This window comes from Electrophorus electricus, chromosome 10 (assembly GCF_013358815.1).
Source record: "Electrophorus electricus isolate fEleEle1 chromosome 10, fEleEle1.pri, whole genome shotgun sequence".
NCBI lineage: Eukaryota > Metazoa > Chordata > Actinopteri > Gymnotiformes > Gymnotidae > Electrophorus > Electrophorus electricus.
In genome coordinates this window covers 14,638,599-14,658,782 of record NC_049544.1, presented here as the reverse complement: position 1 = coordinate 14,658,782, position 20,184 = coordinate 14,638,599, and the positions used below count along the sequence as shown (strand labels likewise).

The following is a 20,184-nucleotide window of genomic DNA, read 5'->3' as shown; positions in this document are numbered from 1 at the left end:
AATCCTTTTCTTACTATATGCTTTTCTCGTAATCCTGATGTTTCCCTCATTGATTAAATTAGTAAAACAGACTGGCCAAAACTAAACCTCAGGTTTCTGGGGGTTTTTAAAGAAACCAAATTGTATACTAAAGATTTATTCACTCAATCACAAAAGGAGGACATTTTTGAAGAGTATTTGTGTTTCACTACTCTTATAACAAAATGTAACACTTCCAAACAGTGAAGAGGAATGGGAGGTTTTACAGCCCTAGCACAATGTGAAGCTATATATTTATTCAGACAATTCCTGCATCTGTTTAATGGTTGTTGTCATGCAGCCATTTTAGCAAACCATATAATTAAACATGTTATGGTTTGATGCACCTCACTAACTTATTCCCCATGTTTTTTTTGTCTAAATGAAAGGAAAATAAAATTTAATTAAAGTGAATATACATGCTACATATTCTGTATATAGCACGATGGTGTAAAATTGTTTTCAAAAGAACATCAAAGAGTACTCCAGGTATAGTGAAACAAAATGCTGTGTTTAATGATTACAATCAAAAAAGTTAAACATCATTCATTACTGAGAGGATGAATGCTGAAAACTTTATTGGCCATAATTACTGTTTAAGAAATACAATATACAAATTGATAAGGGTTCAGGAGGGAAGAGGCAGGTAGAAAAGAGATGAGGGGAGGTGAAAGGCAGGAAAATAAGGCTCAAGAGTTTTAACAGGTTTGGTTGGTGTTAATGAGAGAAAGACAGACAGAGAGGGAAAGAGAGAGAAAGAGAGATGTGATGGTATTTACTTCTAGTGTTACTAAGGGCTTTTCTGTATCTTCCAAAATAATATTTTAAAAAATGAGGGAAAAACAATAGAAAAAAAATTAAAAGGAAATTAAGTATAAAAAAGAAGGTTAAAAAGAAAGTCAACAACTCTATGGAGGAAAACAGGCAGTTAGCCACTTCAAGTAGAGGGATTTCCCAGTGTCCAGTGTAGTGGTAAGGGGCAGGGAGGCCGTGGGAGGGTGGACTTGAAACAGACTTTTCTGGTGAACATTTACCATTAGCTGTGCTTAACCCTAACCCTTAACCCCAACCCGAAGCCTTAATCTAACCACTAAACCCTCATCCTAACCTAAGCCAAAAATTCAAGTGTTACCCTAACCACTGGATTGTTTGACAACTGTTCGCCAGAAAGGTCAGTATATAGCCCCCGGAGGTTGGGAGAGGCTGGGAGCAGTCAGGGAGGGGGCTCTACATCATTGAGCAGGAGGTCCGCCCTTGGGGGGCTCCGCCGTCCATCTTCTCGGCCTCTAAAATGATCCTCTTGAACACCTCCACTGCAGTCTGCCACCAGAGGGGGAGATACCAATTACTCTTGGCTGTGTACAACTTGCTACACATTTCAACCTTTTAAACAAAAAGTGGCCATAAATATAAAAATAAAGTGCAAAATTGAGTTGAAGAAAAGTAAGAAATGTAACAATGGCAGCATGTCTTTGGTAATAACTGATTAGCTGAGCGGCTGTGCAACAGAGTGATAGAGTGGTTAGACATTTGAGTGCTTTACTAACCCAAGTGAAGTCAATGCAGTTCACAGTGACATGCCTCTCCAAGTCAACCATAAAAACCAGCAAGGGTTGTGCACAATAACATCCCTTTACTGTGACCCACCTAACTGTTCTGAATAAACACAAAACAGGACCCATTATGAATCAGCACTTCGAAGCTGAACATGTCCATTGGACCACTCTCAACAAAAACAATAATCACTACCACTGATGATTACAAGAGGAGATTCATGAGTGGGCATAAAATCTCACAATGGGAATTAATTACCAGAAAATCATGGCTTTATCAAACAAGCCTAAAATAAACTGGACTGTCTCTCTCCATCTCTCAGGGCAGGAACAGAGCCCTCAGCGTGCCTGTGAGTCACAGCCAGGCTGCCTGGCTCGGCACAGAGCATCCGCGAATGCTCCGGCACGCTCGCCTGCTCCAGCAGAGGAAAGGAACAGTGTGAGGAACACCGGAGCCGTGATATTCAATTAGCACCTTGTCCACTCATTCTCTTGCACACACTTTCACGCTGGGTTTGGTGCATCCAGGGGTATGTCGGGACCCAGAAAAGGTGCTCACATGTGAGTGGAGAGGGATTCAGAGGCCCATCCCTCTCCGGTTTTGTCAGGTCTACAGAGCAGTAACACAGGCGGGGCTCAGCAACAGTCTGAGTAATGTATTCCTACAGGGCACACTGTTGTTGAGATGAAAACAAACAAAGGATGTAATTCTCTGAACGCAATCTCACAATGTAAAATTATAAGATTTCTAAAAACGCTTTATGTTATTGATATTTCTGGGTGTTGGAATGAGCTGAAGAGAATCTTCAGCAAGCTTGTTATTTAAATGCATTAAACACAAGTCTCATACAAGATTAAAATGGTAATAAACAGTAACCCCAGACTCAGACAGTGCCGATTCTGATCCTAGTTGTGCATAGTATACATCCATTATACTTCCTCTCTCCCACTTTCTCTTTCCTACTAGTATATCTCAGCATATTAATGCATGACCTCGTTACCATAGCAACTGCTTTGCAACCAACCCCTGCCCTTCAACCCCATTGCTCAGTACATGCTCCAAATGTTCATACTGCTCCTAGATTCATGTATACAGGTATAAAGGAATATTCACTGAAATCAGTACCAAGGTAAGTGAATTTTATTTTCATCCATCTCTTGCAGCTTTGGGCTAACCAAAGATGAGGTGGGTCTACACACTAAAGGCCATATATGTTCTCTGCGAAACCTAGCCTCTGACTTCGGTCAATAAAATATTGCATGGAATAACCAATAACCCATCAGCCCCTTTTCATGAAGCATGAGCTAACACATCATTTCTAGTAAAGGGTGATCACACATAGGGATAGTGATGGGAAAATGAGGTAGAAGTTCAAACAGGGATTCATGCATGTTTGGTAAGAGGTTTCCCAGTGTACTTCTGGTCATGCCTGAGAGTTCAGGCTTACCCAGTGGTAAGACAGTCATCTGTGCCTCATGTGGAAATCAGCAACCTTGAGGATTTCATTATCTGATAGGTCTCAAAGCAACAAGCAATGGGAGCCATTCCAACCACACATCACTGTGTTCCATCCCAACCACACATCACCATGTTCCATAACACCCCCCCCCACATATAATCACTATATTCCATACCACACACACATACCCACACATCACTATTATATTAAAGTCCAAAGTGAAACTATGCACAGTGAACAGATTATGCAAAATTTAGTCAAGCACTCCAAACACACTGAGGATTGGAATAAGCGCACTGGGGGAGAACTAGATCCATGAAGAGAGAACCACAGACAGTACATCACTGGCCTCTCACTCCTGAGCTCCAAGTTCCCGAGGCTGTTTGCTCAGTAATGAGCAAGCAAAGCAGCAGCAAACTCCAAGCCTGAAAACTTGACCCAGTATGACATACCCCATAAATCTTCATAACTCACTACTGTTGCAAGTGCACTGATGGCAGAACACACTCTCAGGACTAGGAAATACTTATTAAACTGGGTGAACCTTGAAGGCTGACAAAGTGAGTTCTTTCAAAAGGTGACTTCTTCAGGGCAAAGTACCCAGAGAAAAACACTAGATTAGAAGCACAGTGCGTGCAGGCGAGGAAGTGGGTGTGCACCACATCCGCATGAATGGAAGAGAGATAAATGGCGACACAGACAGCTCGTTACCTGGTTCTCTTTCGCAGAAGACTCCATGAAAGCTGCATTCCATGATTCTGCCAGTGCTTTGCCTTCTTCACAACTGATAACACTGAGAGAGGCAGGAATGGATTTAGGCTCAGACAAGAAATTGTATATGCAGTTGGCTGAGTCATATAATCACACTACCACCTGCAATGCTGAATTAGAGATAATCCAAAATGACTATATATCCACATGCAGCCTTTATACCATTTCATAGAGAATGAGCCCTTCTGTACTACTTGCGCTTGTAAAATAGACTTTATATCAAAAGCCACTTTATTCATCAGTACACTTAGCATGATTATAAATAATACTGTACTTTTTTATACATAATGTTTCAGACTTAAGTACCAAGCTCTGTGAAACAGCTCACAACTTTTCCCATTTGTCTTTACTGTGCAAGTCTATAGTTCAGAAGGCCAGTTTTGAAGTACAATACGATACTGTATGACACAGAACAGCACACCAGACATAAAGGAGTCTTTATTTTTATTGTAAAAATCTCAAGTTATACATTTTACTTCATCCACTAAATACAATTCATTCAATACAAGCTTAAAGAATTATGTACTATTTTTAACCTGATCCACCTGTTATGGAGTGCATATACTATGAAATTATTAATGATACATTGGTGCATTGATATTCTGGACACAGCCAAGATGGATCGGGGGCAGCCGGGTGGGGGGGCATATGTCTCAGTGTTCTCGCCTGGTGGGGGAGGAGGCAGGGTTAGGGATTGGATGGCAGATAAAGCATAAAGTGCCATTGTATGTGTCCTGCTCTACATGGCCTATCGACAAAATCTAATGTAGCTATTGATCCAGGAAGGCAGCAGATATCGTACACATGCTAAAAGCACGCACAGACAGGAGCATATGCTCCAGTGTAGTTGATCTACAGACAGAGCAGGTGTGCCACGCACTCAGCACCAGGAACATTAAGGGAATGTTTACATTTGGCAGCTTTGGTGAACCCTGGTACGATTGCTCTGATAGTTCATTAGAGCAAGTGTGAACGCTGTCTTCCGAACAAAAGAGTTTCAAACGAACTGCATAGGAGTTCAACTATGAACTCAATACAAACCAAAGTCATGGCCGTAGATACCATGATGTCCTGAGATGCAATCCTAAACACTGTGAGTGCAAACAAACAAAGAGCTGAGGCCAGACATGGACCAACGAAAGTGTAAAATGCTTCATTAACATTTGGTTCAATGAGTGTATCTGTACTATACTTGAATACGTAGTCGGGTTTGTGAATTTTTTTTTTTCCAACATGCACTCGTGCACTTTCACCTCCTTAATGCATTTTGTCATCTCTTGCAGAGTTTTGGCATTATCGTGGTTATTCTCATAAAATTTGTTATAAAAGCCAGTCAAAAAGGATGCGACATATCCAATTGTTTACAATGTATCATTTTGTGCTTTGGTCCAGACCAAGGGAACTACAAATATAAACATGATATGGTAGTTTTAGGGTGTATTCAGACTTGGTAGTTTTGGTTCTATTAAAACGAACCCTGGTGCGATTGCTCTGATGCAGTTCGTTAAGTGTGATCGCTTCCTTTTGAACTCTGGTACGCACCAACTAAGCGGACTGAGACTGCCTGAGCAGGCTCTGTTTTGACTCCTTTCTCCCTTTTACCATCTCTTGCTGTGTTTCCAGATGGTAAAAATGTCACCAGGTACACACAACATAAGTGTCCGATAAGTGGATTAAGCCCATAGACTGTATCATAAGTGCATCATACATCACTTAAAAAAAAAAAAGAAAAAAAGACAATTTATTTATTTTGGTTTGATTGTAAATTTGAGTGTGAGAATGCTATGCAAACCAGGATTAAATTGTAACAATGCATCATTTTCTTGTTTGGTCTGGACCAAGGAAACCGAACTACAAGTATGAACACACCTCAAGATCATCAGTAGAAAGCAAGAATTGCAAGATGCTAAATGAGTTTTATACATTAAGAAGTGGCTGCTCAGAGCTCAAAAGCAGGCTTTGTGAAAGATGAGCAGCTGAGCGGAGAGTGCGGAGAGGCCAAAAAGTTTCTTCAAAAGCTCTGGATTTGAGCTCTCTAAGCCTTGTGCTTTCTAAATCACACCCAAAACTGACATATTAAAGTAATTACATTTTTGTAGGTATATTTATAATCCCTGTGAAAGCATAGGAAATTGACATTTTGAAATCCTGTTTTTAAATTGAAATTCATTTCACTGCCCTGAGAACTTATCAGAGCTCCAGATATCATACAGAAGCACTTCAGTGGACTCATCCAGTAACCCCTGCTTCTTTGCTGCTTAGTAAGAGCTTAATTTTAGTTAGTTGTTCAGGATTCTGACCATTTGGTTGAACACAGCTTCAAATTAAATTTTGGGCCAACCAGCAATCAAACAGTGGAATTATGCTTTCATTGAGGGAAAAGCCCATTTTCATTAGCTGTCCAGTGTTATGGGACTAGATAGTGGATGACATGTAACCACTGGTATTCTGACAGGCTGAGCTGAATGTGCAGACTACACTGACCTCAGCAACTCTTCTCCTGAATAAAACAGCTACACATCAACGCACTGCAGGAAAAAAGCCCATCCCTCCACCCATTTCAGTACACACACAAAAATCACACTTATTCCACATTTTAATGCTCCCAAATTTAGTTGAGGACTGGAATAGAAATAAGGCCAAGATCAGAAATAAGGCCAAGATCGGCCAAGTTGGAATAACAAATAATAAATAATTTAAATCAATGTGAGTGACATTTTTAACTGAAATGAGGCTTTTGTTTTTCAGTACTGAAAAAAACAGGTGTGCAGGATTCAGATCAAGCACAGAACCAGGACAGCCCATCTGCAATAATGAGGGGTATTTTCAGGCATGACCTCATATCCTGTGGAACAGTATTCAGAATCCAAACCCCATCTAATCCATTTCCTGTTTATCCCTTTATTGTAGTACATGTTTTTGGAATGTTCAGCAGTACCTCTCCATTGGCCTCATAAAACACAATATTTGAACCCTTTAATCTGGATTAGGTGACATACTAAGCAAAGTTTTTTTCTTCTTAAGAATTCTCTGCAATCTTGCCACAACCTATCTTGAAACACCATCTTGCCACAGAAGGAGAGGAAAAACCAAAACGCCATGAAAAGATATCAGATATTCTCAGATGACACTGTTCCCAGTTGGTTCTGGGAGCTGGTGCTTGGACTCAGACTGACCCATTTAAGCAATTGATGGATCACGTGAAATCAGACAACCCCTCCCTCCTCTCCTCTGTGTACCTCTGTCTGTCTGTCCATCCTGTACCTCACATGCTGGGAGACTGATGGAGGAAATTTATGAGCTATTCGGACACTGCAGCCCCAGAATGGAGGCAGATGAGCCTTGACAGATGTGAGAGGGAACAGTGGTGCTGGTGCGCAAGAGCTCAGAGTGTTCTTGGAATTTCATACGCAGATGGATAGTTTTAGGTTCGACACAAATAGACTAATTAGCCCGCATTCTACATCATGATCACACACTGCGCTTTACTGAGACACAGGATCTTCAAGTCGCCTATGTTGTGCTCACTCCTGTATATAACCTGCCAACCACCTGTTTCATTGGCCACAATTGGTGTCATTCATGGCTCAAGTCAGGTCATTCTTAACTGTGAAATATAATTACAAGCATAAATAAACAATGTAACATTGCTTATCGTCAAAGTCTTTACAGGTTTAACACCCCCCCCCCCCCCCCCCCCCCAAAAAAAAACTGATTGATGGAAATAGTTTCTTCAATGAGTTAGGAGAGAAACTAGCCCCACATAGTAATTAATTCCTGTATGAAGGTTTAAAATAAATTTTTTTTTAATTATGTCTTCAAATGTCTAAAAAGTCTATTTTTTAAAAGTCTATAAGAATGTCGAATGTTCACTTCATGAACTATTGAAATCTGAGTAAATCTAAAGCCATACCATGCCAAATTAAAAATATATCAAGAGGTGCATTTTGGGGAGTGTGTATAAAACTAGTAACAGGAAGTTATGATCGTAAGAACCCTGTTCTCACTGACAAGGTGAAATACAATTCAAAGAAAAACTAATAGAAGGAACACGGACAAGAAACTAATGCAAATAATTATTTTAGATTTATAAATTACATACTGTTAAGTCAAGAGTGTGATGAGTTTTTTGTGATAAAATGATTGGTTCAATTCTGGTTTTAATTATTTTTCATAGGTAAGAACGACCTTTCCTGTGCTGTGGATGATGTTACTAATTGTGGCCAATGGAACAAGTCGTTGAAAAAGGTGATATACAGGAGTGAGCACAATTGAGACATGAAGATCCCATATGGAATCGAAATGTTATCTTTATGTCTCAGTAAAGCACAGTGTGAGAGCATGATATAGTTTGTGGGCTTATTCATTTATTTGTGCTGTCGTGTCTTAGCCATAGGCCTACTCTGGTAGCTGTGCACACAACTATCATATTTTTCTTTAGTTTTAGCTGTAATGAATTCAAGTGCAAAAGGAAATGTCTCTTTTCTCCAACAAGGATTCAAATGAAGTCATAACTATTCCTGATGTAAAGGTATTGAAAGCTCATGCTAGTATTCCTCAGCCTTTAAATGCTCATTAAGCCTTACCCATTTGTCCAGTTTAATAAGCTCTTAACAGCATTCCTTGGACCAATACAGAGATGAGTCACACACAAATCAAGTTATCGTTTCACCCTAATAGGATTCATTACTGCTGAGAGAGGAGTTAAACGCTACTATTGTACAATTTTAGGAAGAACTCACAGATGTCAAACATACCATTTAGGAACACAATACATTTTATTTTGCTATATGAGGTCATGTGACCTGCTGGAGCACGAACGTGTGTAAAATATGCTCAAACAACTTACCGCTCCATGTGTAGATCTTTTTTATTTCCCACCAACATTATGGGTACTCTGCACAAAGACAGAAGAGACATCTCACAACATGACTCAATATATAATCATTATACCGGTGTTCATATTTTGAATGTTGCATCCTACATGCAAACATGCTACATGGGAGTTCAAACTCTTTTTTCTCTCATGGAAAAGTGGAACAACAATTGCCAGCTGCCACAGTAATATTTACACATGTTAAGTAAAACTGATAGTAAACAGATTGTAACCAGTCAGATATTGCACAAAAAGTGAAACTTACTGTACTTTACCCACCATATCCAACAATTTTTCATGAATAACTTTTACTACTTCAAAACTGTAATGGAGAGACAGAGAAAAAAAAAAATAGTGAGAGCCACCAGGCAGATCTTAACTCCAGTCATGATTATAAGGTCATCAATTGCAGGTTGCATAGAAAAACCCCTTTAAGTTCAAACCTTTTGTCCATTTATGACAACAAACAAACAAACAGACAGTAGCTAGCAAACTAGATACTTGGTGCAATACCCGCTACCTCAGTATCTCAAGAGCATATAATTCCCTTCCTGCACATATACCTGAAGACAGACACACAGACACACAGACACACACACACACAGACACACACACACAGACACACACACACAGACACACACACACAGACACACACACACAGACACACACACACACACTTTCATGAGGGTTACTGCAATAATGTAAGCTATAGCCTTGTGGGGGGCAGCTGGAAGTCTCTAATGTACAGCATATGTATGATACTCAAACTGCTAGCACGAGCAAGAGTTTTTCTAGTTCCACATACTGCAAAGCCAAATCTTCAAGTGTACATGAAATACTGGTACTACGCACAGATATACAAAACAACTGGTTAACCTTAACAGACAGAATTCATGAAAGGCTAATTAAAAGAAATTCATCAACATGACATTCTTGAGCCGTTGTCACCTTGGTACTAAAGATAGCCTACATTAATAATAAACTGTGAAAGTGGCTCAGAATGTTAAAAGAAAAAAAAAAATCTAACAGTTGGGGTAATCTAGCCATTTTTAGGGATTCTGGCCTGTTTATTTGTCCTTTACCTGAATCATCCTCATAGCCACAACTGCCAACTTGTTGTATGAACAATCACTGACTAGGAACAATTCAGCTGGAATCTTTAATTCAGCTGCAGTTCAGGTTAAATGATGGGTTAGCCTCTGATGGGTTATTTTCCATAAGAATTTTCTCTTGGGAAAATTATGACTTTCCCAGAAAGCCCAGTGGACCAGTTCAGGACGTGACAGTTCAGTTCGGAAAGTAGCAATGGCGGGGGTTCAGATCTACCACTGACCAAGTCCAGCAGGAGGAGTATTAACCCCAAGCCTGCTTCAGAGCTCAAAGGAGCATGTCTCAGGAACCTGGGTCCATGCAGTCACTAGGGCTTCACTAAATGAGCTCATGAAATCAGTCTTGAAAGGGTTTGATTCTCCAATTTGTGGTGATCATGGAGGCCACTTAAAAAAGAAAATGAATGAAATGAGCCGAAGGAGAAGAGAGAGTAGCCTTCAACTAAAGCAATATCTTACTGCAGTTGCACAATAGGATAATGCTGAATTACACAAGACAATGGAGGTAGGAAAACATTAGGCCATTTACTGACAGAAGCATCCAAGCAAGACTTGATTTCTCCTCAGCAGAATGACCTTGGCATTAAGCAACTCTTCCAGACAGGAAAGGGGATTATCACGAGCTGAACACTACCATGTGGAGATTTTATGAATTTGATATTCATTTTGGACTGATGAAAACCACAGAATGTTTTATGTATAAATATACCAAAATTCATTTCAGTGACTATCCCAAAAAAGTCCTCATTAAATAGCCTTCATAACAGATGAATATGGTTTCCTCTGAGTATACCACCAAGGTTGAAAATCTCACAACTGAAGGCAGAAAAGAATAATTTGTCAACCTACCTTTTATTTGACGTAACTGAATACACCAAAATGTAACCATTGATGTCTATGGAATAGGTCTGAGGGAAAATGGAGTATTCATCCTGAGGGGCATAAAAATATTGAGTGGATCACAGTCACACTAAAAGCAAAATGACAAATCACAAGACAAAGGATTCACCTTTAACATAACGGGTGCAGTTGTTATGATTATTCAAAGCCAAGCTACCCAATGTTGGATAGCTGTTTTTGATTCAGAATTTATGTAGCAATTACTTATATTAAATAATATACTAATTAAAATGAGATACATTTGCAAACAATTACTATATAAACATTTACTAAAAACACCTGTTGACTACTGTTAAGAAAAAACTGGGGCTAGGAGGTGCCTACGTAAAAGTGCCATTTGGAACATATGATAGTCTAGAGATGTAGCTGCATAACCTCCACTTGAAGCCTCTGGAAACCCACTTTAGGAACTGTTTTTTTTTTTTTTTACTGTTTTTTTCTAGTGATAGATAAACATTCTGAAATTAAGTGCATCTACGCTAACCGGGGTGGGTGGACAATCACCAGGGCTGAATGACAGTGATTGGCATTCCTGTAAAACAAGAATGGTCACATCAGGAACACCCTGCCTGTCCCCCACTGGCTGGTATGACTCCAATCAGGAACGCTCCGTCTCCTTTTACACTGCCACACTGACTACGCATTCTGACATTTTAAAAACAAAAGACACACAAATGTGTTAATGCTTCTGATGCTTGTCTATTCGTACAGGCTACAGTAACTGGATATTGTAATCTTTGACAATTATTTCACCCCCCAATCCCCATATATCTAGCTGGCAAAGTAAACTGCACAAACTGGAATAATGAGATTTAGAAAACGAAAAGTTATACATGTATTATAAATATAGATACATGCATTATACATTTATTATAAATACAGATATGACTACACTTCTGATCACAAGAAAGCCATCAGAAGAGACTGCACTTGGCCCCTCTTGCTTGGGTTAGGTCAGTTAAGACGGTTAAATATGTAGGTTTAATGAATGAAAGTTGACAGCTAAGTGTCAGGGTTGATCAACTCTATTATGCTCATGGGAAGTAGCCAATGCACTGCTGTCACTGCAACAGGCTGGCTTTGATCACTCAGCCATGGGACTTCTACTTCCAGCTAAACCGCCCCTGATTTGAATGAATTTGAACCCATGTCAATTGGTGGGCAACAGAACATTAATGGAGTGTCTAGGACACAATGTACAGCAGTTACTCTGTGTGTGTGTGTGCGTTTGTTTTGAGTACAATTCTGGGTCAGTGCACTCTCACCTGCCCTGCTGTGTCGACCAGCTGCAGATGGTACTCTTGGCCATTGACTGTGATCATTTTAGTAAATGCTGCAGAGAGAAAGGGACATGAGGGGCGAAAAAGAGGGAGGGGGAAGAGAGAGAGAAAAAAAAGCATGTCAGTGAAAGGGGTGGATAGTGCTATCTCCAAAGCTCAGCTTGTGAGAAACAAGATGAGTACAAATAGAGAATAAAACAGAATAGCAGCAAACAGCATCAGTACACTGGCATGTTGAACATGTGCCTGTTTTAAGCTCCCAGAAACTGAACTGAACTACCCACTTACACGTCATCACTGTGGATGTCACAGTAACCTAGAACTGGAGGCAGGGACTGACAAAGCAATGGTTAATTTTAAAATTGAAGGTTTAAACCTGAGAAGTCATTTTGCAATCAATTTAGACTAAACAGCGAGTGTGTGAACTAAACACAAGATGGACCCCCAAAGAGACTGGCACTTGAAGGCAGTTTTAAGCAGTTCTTTGGAGCAGGAGTCTGGTGTGGAGGATGCAGCAGCACTCTGCAGCCTGAAGCAGTGAGACTGATCTCTCTGAGGGCGGAGAAATCTAAGGCACAGGCGCACGCAAGATTTTGAGGACATGGCAGATCCCCGAGGAGAGGAGCAGCCGCCAGCAGCAGCCTGGCCCGCACAACACAGGAGAAAATAGCTCAGCATGCAGCCAGCACACTTAATACCATTACTCAAACCTCCAGACTCATTGAGAGCATATCCCCCAACCCCACCCCCACCCCCACCCTGTTATCCTCCTTCTCCTTCTCCCCCTGCTCAGCTCCTCCAAAGTCAAATTAGCAAGTGAATTACAAAGAAACAGGAAGTCATTCATCAACGCTGATGGAGTCACTCTGCCTGCCGCTCCCAGGCCGGGCCTGGCATCGCACCTAACAACAGCATGGTGAAGGGACATGCCTTCCTGCTTCAGAGGGGCATGGACAAAGGCCAGCATGTTGAGCTATGTTACAGGGGAACAGAGTCTGCTTTGAGCCGTTTTAACATGGGGTGTCCTGGCTGCTGTGCCACACAGCTGGCTCTTTGGTCTGGTGGTCAGAACAAACGCTGGCCACCTGGAGGCCTGGGTTCAGGGAGACATAAGCAGTGGCATGGAGACAGGACTCCGTGCAGGGATCTGACTGAGTAAGGGCAGTGTTTCTGCTCCATGAAGATCGGGATGCATCAAGTGTTGGGCACACACTGGACATCAACTCAGTCCTTAAATATCCATGCACGCACTCACACTAAATATCTCCATAACAAACTCTAGTGTCTCCTGGAGGCATTTTAAGGACATGTGCCACATAAAACCAATACAAAAAAAAAAAAAAAAAAAAAAAAAAAAAAAAAAAAAACACACAATGGTGCACTTAAATGTCTTATGAAACAGCATGGACAATAAGTCAATTTACATTCATACTTATGTCACCTTGTCATATTGACAGTTGTCAAAGAATAAAGGTAATAAAGGTTAACGCTTAGATGCCATTTGTTTCCGCAAGTTGGGTTACTGTAGATTGGACTGTTCATCTTTCAGCTGGCAGATGCTGACCAAATAAGTAGCCCTGACTAAAGGTACAACAGTTGCTTTGCTCCCATTAAATTTCCTGCTGCTCCTTACTGTCTGAATAACACTCAGGTACTACCACTGTGGCTCTCAATTCCAGTGCAATGGGACGCCGGCACTGCCGCATCACACCTGCTACATCTAATCAAGGGCCTGATCACTTGTTAAGCAACATATACAGCTTTGTTAGAGCATGGAAAACACCAAGCTGGGGACAACCAATACTCTACTGGGCCGCTGTAGTCTGACCTAGTTGAATATCCTCTAGTTGAACAGCCTCTACAGTTGAGTGACCCAGCACTGGACTGCAGTGCTGGTTTCCCCTGGGGATAGATAACAACAAGCTTAGCATCCCAAACCACCAGGAGCCCTTAGTGGAAACCTTAGTTTATCCTGCACATTAGAACAAGGACCTTCAGGTGTCCCGAGGCAACTTCAGGAGAGTAGCAGGTTCCTTAGAGAGTCTGGCAAACCTGACCGAGTGCGTGGCACATGCCTGTAAGGCAGTGGTAGTTCGCTGTGCAGGACTGGGTCACCGTGCTGATGTCACTGGGTGGCCATGCTTCACGCAGGCTCCCAACATCAGCCTGTGCACTTCGCATAGCACACACTGCTATATCAAATTACATTGAGGCAGGAGTTCAGCCACAGTGCTGTCGTCTAAAATGGCTAATGATGCTTCTAAAATTTCAGCAATATAATTGCATACTGAAATACGTATAGCATGCATAGAAAAACTAATCTGTGTAAAAGGATATTTAAGATTTATTGATTGCCTGTTTTATAGATTGTATGGACTATACGATACAATGCCATGGCAAAGACAAAGACAACTGACTGAACATGAGGCTCAGTTACTAAAAAATAAATAAATAAATACAATTTGTAGTAATTATTAATACTGTTATATTGCTCAACCTAACCTAGCAATTCATCTTTTCCTCAACATATATTCACGAATGGCAATGAATTTGTGTGCATATGTACACACATGCACAAGACTTCCCAACCCACACAAAAAGGAACCTGGACACTTGGGAATGATGGATTCCTGTTCCCCTGCTCAGAGTTTGGTGGCCTGCACTAAAGCCTGAGGAGAAGCTGAGGCTGGAGCACAGGTGTGCATCACATCTGCGAAGCCGCACCAATCCTGTGTTTACAGGGGCAGGAGAACCTCAGCGGCATATTTACAGGGGCAAGAGAACCTCAGCAGTGGGCTGCTTTTTATTTTTACCCGCGCCTCACTAATCCATCTGAATCACAGCGACACAAAGCCACACATACAACTTACTCTGAACAAGAGTGTGAAATACCAGTAAACCAAGTCGCTATTGCAGGCTTAAAGCCCATACCAGGAGTCTATGAAGGATTTCATTGAGGGAATTAAATAAATAAATAAAATAGCTGGGACTATAAATAGCCAGGCAAACCCACTCACTCCTAGCTGGGGGTATGTTTATGGAAGTGGAGGCACTTCTATCTGCATAGTCTCAATGCATAGCACCTATCATCACTTTAATGTGCAGCTTGGGCTCATGACTTCACTCTCTGTTGTGTGGGAGTCAGTCTGGGGTGACAGAAAACATGAAGTGTGAAAGACAATGGCTAGAGCTCCTTAAAGTCAAGGTGACGCTGCATTAGAGAGTAGCAGCAGACGGTGCTCGCGAACCTTCCAGACAGCAGCTCGTGTCTCTCTCTCCTCCCTGCTCTCAAGGACGAGTGTGCCGACTGTGGCTGAGCAGAGCAAGGCCACTTCAGGGTCGAGCCACTGAGTGTCATCATCAAATTCACACCTCTTCCACCATAGGAACGTGTGGCAGAACACCTCAGGCCCATCTGGGACCTGAGTACAGTCTCACCATAGTCAACATTTCAAGTAGGACATAAATATATGTGAGACAGTCCTCATGACAGCCAGGGTTCTATCTCCTTCCTCCCATTCAGTCTCTGTCAGATGAATTCAGATGCACTTACTGTTTTCTATGGTTGGGTCATATGAGTCCACAAACTGGCCTTCCACAAACTGTATTGTCAAAGAAGACTTTCCTGTGAAGAAAAAAAAAAAAAAAAAAGAGAAAATGTGAAAATCATTCATGAGCAAAGCTCAGAATAAAACAGCCCATTCACGAGTTACAGCATGCTACATTCACACACAGACTAAAGGAAATCTACTGCCATCTGAAGGGTAGCATGTAGACTCTAGTAAATGTCAGGCATTGCCCAGAGACCATATTGTGATGTAACTAACACATTTCTTACATCCCCCAATAATTTCACATACAGGCCAGGCATAGTGTTAACAGCATGCAAACTGCACTGAAGATGCAACGTTTACACTTTTCCATTATTAGATGAGGGTCAAATAAAGTGGCAGTGGCTATTTGGTATGTGCATACAGGAGCAGAGCAGGGTAGTGTTCATGCCTCCCTTTGTCTGAGAGCTGTCTTGTGCAGAAGAGAGCATAGAGCTGTAGTGGCAGCAGCACGAGATGCTGCACACTGATTTCAGCTGCCCGAGTGTGTGGGCAGATATGTCCTGCAGCCTGTTGCTATAACAACCGTTCGCTCATATCGGCATTTGTAAAATGTGAGGCCTCATTCAGAAGGAAAAGCCCATAGGAACGTGGGGTGCTCACAGAAGACGACACAGCTCACAGAGAACTGAGGCTAATTTCTGCACAGTATGGAAACAGATGATACTGGAATCTATTAGCAGGTTAGACAGCCACAATAAGCAGCCAGAGACTGCGGTTCTTAAAGTCATAGTGCACTGCAGACCTCAAAATGAGAATGGATGAAGGTGTCCAGTGTAATTTGAGGTCTAGGAATTAGGAATACACCATTAGGATACGAGTCACAGCAGTATGGATGTACAAATTTATTCAAATTATACAGCATGCTTCATTGTATGGTAGTGATTGATATTTTAGCCATATATAGAACAGAGGCATTGATGTTCAAATTAAATTCACTTTGTTCCTTAATCTGACTTATTCTGAGTATTAACACAAGCGAAGGCTCTCAGCACACTCATTCGGTGAGATGAGAGTCTCCACATTGAGTCAAATATGGATAAAATCAGAATGAAAGAATAATACTTATGGAAAAAATCTTTAATCAAATTTTAAGAAAAATAAAAGGTGATGTCAAATCTGAGTTTAGCAACTCATTTGAAACCATACGATAGAGATCTGGGAACCCTATGGAACGCTTTTGACTTTAATGAAGACGCATGGAAATTCAAGCATCCTTCCTGAGCTCAACTATAAATAGGCACTGCGACAGAGTTGGTAGGAAGAGGGAGAGGAGCACAGTTCAGTCTGCTGCGCACATGGCCTCAAACCCAAGCAAAAAGGCCCTGGGTGGGAGGGAGATTACACAAGGAAGTACACAATGATGCAGCACCATCTCGCCACCAAACTGAAGCAGCTCAGTAGAACGCCTGATCTGATTCACAGCAGCCCAAGTAATGCAATACAATGCCAAAAGGGGATACGCTTACAAATAAGCAATACATTTATGGAGAACAAAAAAGGAGTCATTAGTCAGTATGCAATAATTCTTCTCCACCAAAGACAAATTGATCTGATCTTTTTAAAGTTACCTTTAAAAAAGATTAAAGATTAAAACATTCGGGCTTGTTCCAGCCTCTTTCTGTAGCCTTTCCTATGCACACTGGATAAAGGAAAGGTCTGCCTAAAAAAAAAAAAAAAAAAATTTCAAATACGCCATGCATTCTGCAATCAAAATCCATCTAGGCCTCATTCCTATGCTACAAAAACAATGGACAATCTAATAACACAAGACTGCCTTGCTGATGCAGAGGAAAAATTCACATGTATTCAGCAAACATTCCTACTGTAGGACAGACAGTGAAATGATGTTTAAAGCCTTGTCCAGTGAAAGCACTGCACATGCCTGGTTAAATGTGTTCAGTGTAAAATATAGAAGAGAATAATTCAGGCCTACACTGGCTGACACTCAAGTGAGCAACTGACTTGGTGCTACTGCTGCAAATTCACAAGACCAATGGCTTTGTGTTGCAAAGATCCATCTACCTGATGGCTTTGCTCAACTCATGTGTCCTAATGCAATGTCTTACCAGCAATCTGTGCATTCATGTTGTCCTTCTGTGTGTGCTTGCATGTAATGTATAACGTAAAGAGCTTCATCTACATCAAAACCGCTGTTGCACTGTGACTTACAAAAGCATCAGGACCCCAATGGATTGGCTTGTTGGTTGTAGGACTTTCTGTAGGCTAATTAAGTATTTCTAGACAACCACATAGCTATATTAATTTAAATCAGACACTTACTACATAGCTTTGATAAGCTAAGAATTCCCTCAGCGAAAATGTAGGTGTTATTATGCGAGGTAGCTGGAGAGACTATGATCCGGTCTCTTGTGACTAACGTCACCTGCAGCGATGTCTTCTTTAACGTTGGCTAGCAAAATTACCCATCCTGTAGCACACTTTTCTAGGGCTCAGGCAAACAACACGCAGCAAATCTTGTTTCACCGAATTAGATATATGGTGCCACGTTGCAAGACCCAAGGAAGAAATCTTTATGTTAGATATGAACTTATTTTACCAGGTGATGCGGAAGGTAACGTTAACCTAGTTCCCTAGTGTTACGGCACATGTGCGGTATTTTAAGGATTGGGAATTAGCAATAGATGCTGGCGTGTACCCAAGTCACTATTACCCTACATACAGGCATGGCCAAGACACAAAAATGAGAAACAGGCTAATGTTATTTCGTGCAAGGTCATGGAATCGTCGCATCACACGAAAGCTAAAGTTGTTTCAGTTGAGGCCCTCTCATCTATACTAGCCTTTTTTTAAAAAAACAACAACCCATTTTGTTGCGAGTAGATACATCTACCGAGAAAAGTAGCCAGCTTGAACATTTAGCTAGCTAACCACCTAATTACGTTAGTACAAGTTATAATCAGTGTAACTGTGGCTACTAATTTACAGCGGTAGCATACAGCTCAGCAAGATAGCATGTTAGCTGACTGGCTAGGTAACCTAGGTTACACTCGGTCATCTGCGGAGACGAAGTGCGTTACATATCTTACACACCATTACACGCTTCGACCACACCACGAGTGACGTTCAGCTGATTCTTTCACAACCGAATCGACGAGCATTACAGAAGACATGATTAGGCTTTGCACATAAGCCGACGTTATCGTAACACACATACTGACAATTAGCCAGATTAGCGAGCAAGCTACTCTGAGTGAAGCCATTATCTGGCGAAACAAAACGATGCAACGTTAAGCGCCATCGGCCAGGACGACGTTACTACTGGCGCCACTCACCTACGGATCTGTATCCCAGGACAGCAATTTTTCGAGATTTCGGCTGCGGCATCTTTTTCCTAGCAGCGGTACCACACCAATATCGACATAAAGAGGCTTTTTGGAGACGCCGCTTTTACATTTATTTATTATTATATGTCTATTTGAAATCGTAAAAATATAACAATAAAGAAATACGACGGTTCTTCCAAATTGTATGAAATCCTGACAATTTAACGGAAAAGTAGACGGGCATCTGTATCCTCTCTGCGTCACTCGCCAAAGCAATCCCAGTGTGAATGATTCAGGACTGTCCGTACTGGGTTGGTTGCATACACACTGAAAGGAGGGACTTTCTTCTCCTCTTGCATCACTGTTTGGATGACGGATTCTCTTCGTTTTTATTAACGGAAATTCATTGGATATTTTGAGTTGTCATTGACGGCAGCAGTAGACTGCAAATCTAACCTACGGTGTACACACAGCGAGTAACTTTACTCTGTTTTGTTATAGACATCAGATAGGATATAACTTACGTTAATATGTAACGTAAAACATTACACATAGAACATTAAAGTATCCAAACCACAGCATGTATTCTAAAATTAATAGAGAATCCCGTACTATATAAAGGAGTCATTGAGTTCATCCGTTTTAACCCTTACTTACCATGCAACTGAAGGTTAGCCAGGTAGCAAAAAATAGAATATCAGGATATTGAAGAAGAAAGCTAGATGAACTTCTCTTACAGTTTGTTTGTGTCATTTTTCGTAAAACTGTCATTGTCTGGATATTTTAAACACACCCAAATGTCGAGGAATACAGCCAAATCTATTATTAGAAATAGTTCGTAAATAAAGGAGTAGTCTTTGCTGCCATCTACCGCACATTTGCCACAACAACAACGATAATAAACGTTTAGTGTAGCATATTCTTAAACAATTTAGAAGTGTTTTACAGAAAATAGAGAATACATAGGATAATAAAACTTATTATATTCTGAGATAACCACCTTAGATAGGTATTTGCAAAAAAAAAAAATCTAATGAATTATGATTGATTTAGGTCTAATGTTAATAAAAAAATATAATTAAATAAAAAGCTATATTAAAAGAACAAATAGTTTCAAGACAACTTGCATATTTAAAAGTGATAACTATATTTTAAAAATGGTCAAGGTGAAAGTACAGTCAAGGCAGATGAGTTCAATAAAGGCCTTAAAAAATAGGAAGGTCTTAACTTTTTTTCTTGAAAGTATTTAAATCTTCAAGGGCCCTCAGACCACCAGCATGTTTTACCATCTGATCACAGGGCCCTTGAGGGTCCATGTC

At 40.8% G+C, this 20,184-nt stretch overlaps 1 protein-coding gene across 1 annotated transcript; it reads right to left on the bottom strand.

The window, feature by feature from the left end:
* Window positions 1–508: 508 nt before the first annotated feature.
* On the bottom strand, window positions 509–19,173 carry rheb (Ras homolog, mTORC1 binding). Its single transcript, XM_035530902.1, has 8 exons — window positions 18,875–19,173; window positions 15,521–15,592; window positions 11,953–12,020; window positions 10,637–10,719; window positions 8,944–9,000; window positions 8,652–8,699; window positions 3,743–3,824; window positions 509–1,338 (listed from the first exon to the last, which is right to left on the bottom strand). The coding sequence occupies exons 1-8, from the start codon at window positions 18,924–18,926 to the stop codon at window positions 1,246–1,248; spliced, it is 555 nt and encodes a 184-aa protein (XP_035386795.1). The 5' UTR covers window positions 18,927–19,173; the 3' UTR covers window positions 509–1,245.
* Window positions 19,174–20,184: the final 1,011 nt, after the last annotated feature.

Coding starts and splice junctions, on each gene's coding strand:
- rheb (XM_035530902.1), bottom strand. CDS start 18,926: ATGCCGCAGCCGAAATCTCGAAAAATTGCTGTCCTGGGATACAGATCC. Junction 10,720..11,952: donor TGGTCGACACAGCAGGGCAG/GTGAGAGTGCAC, acceptor TATGCCCCTCAG/GATGAATACTCCATTTTCCC. Junction 9,001..10,636: donor TCAGTTACGTCAAATAAAAG/GTAGGTTGACAA, acceptor TCTCCATTACAG/TTTTGAAGTAGTAAAAGTTA.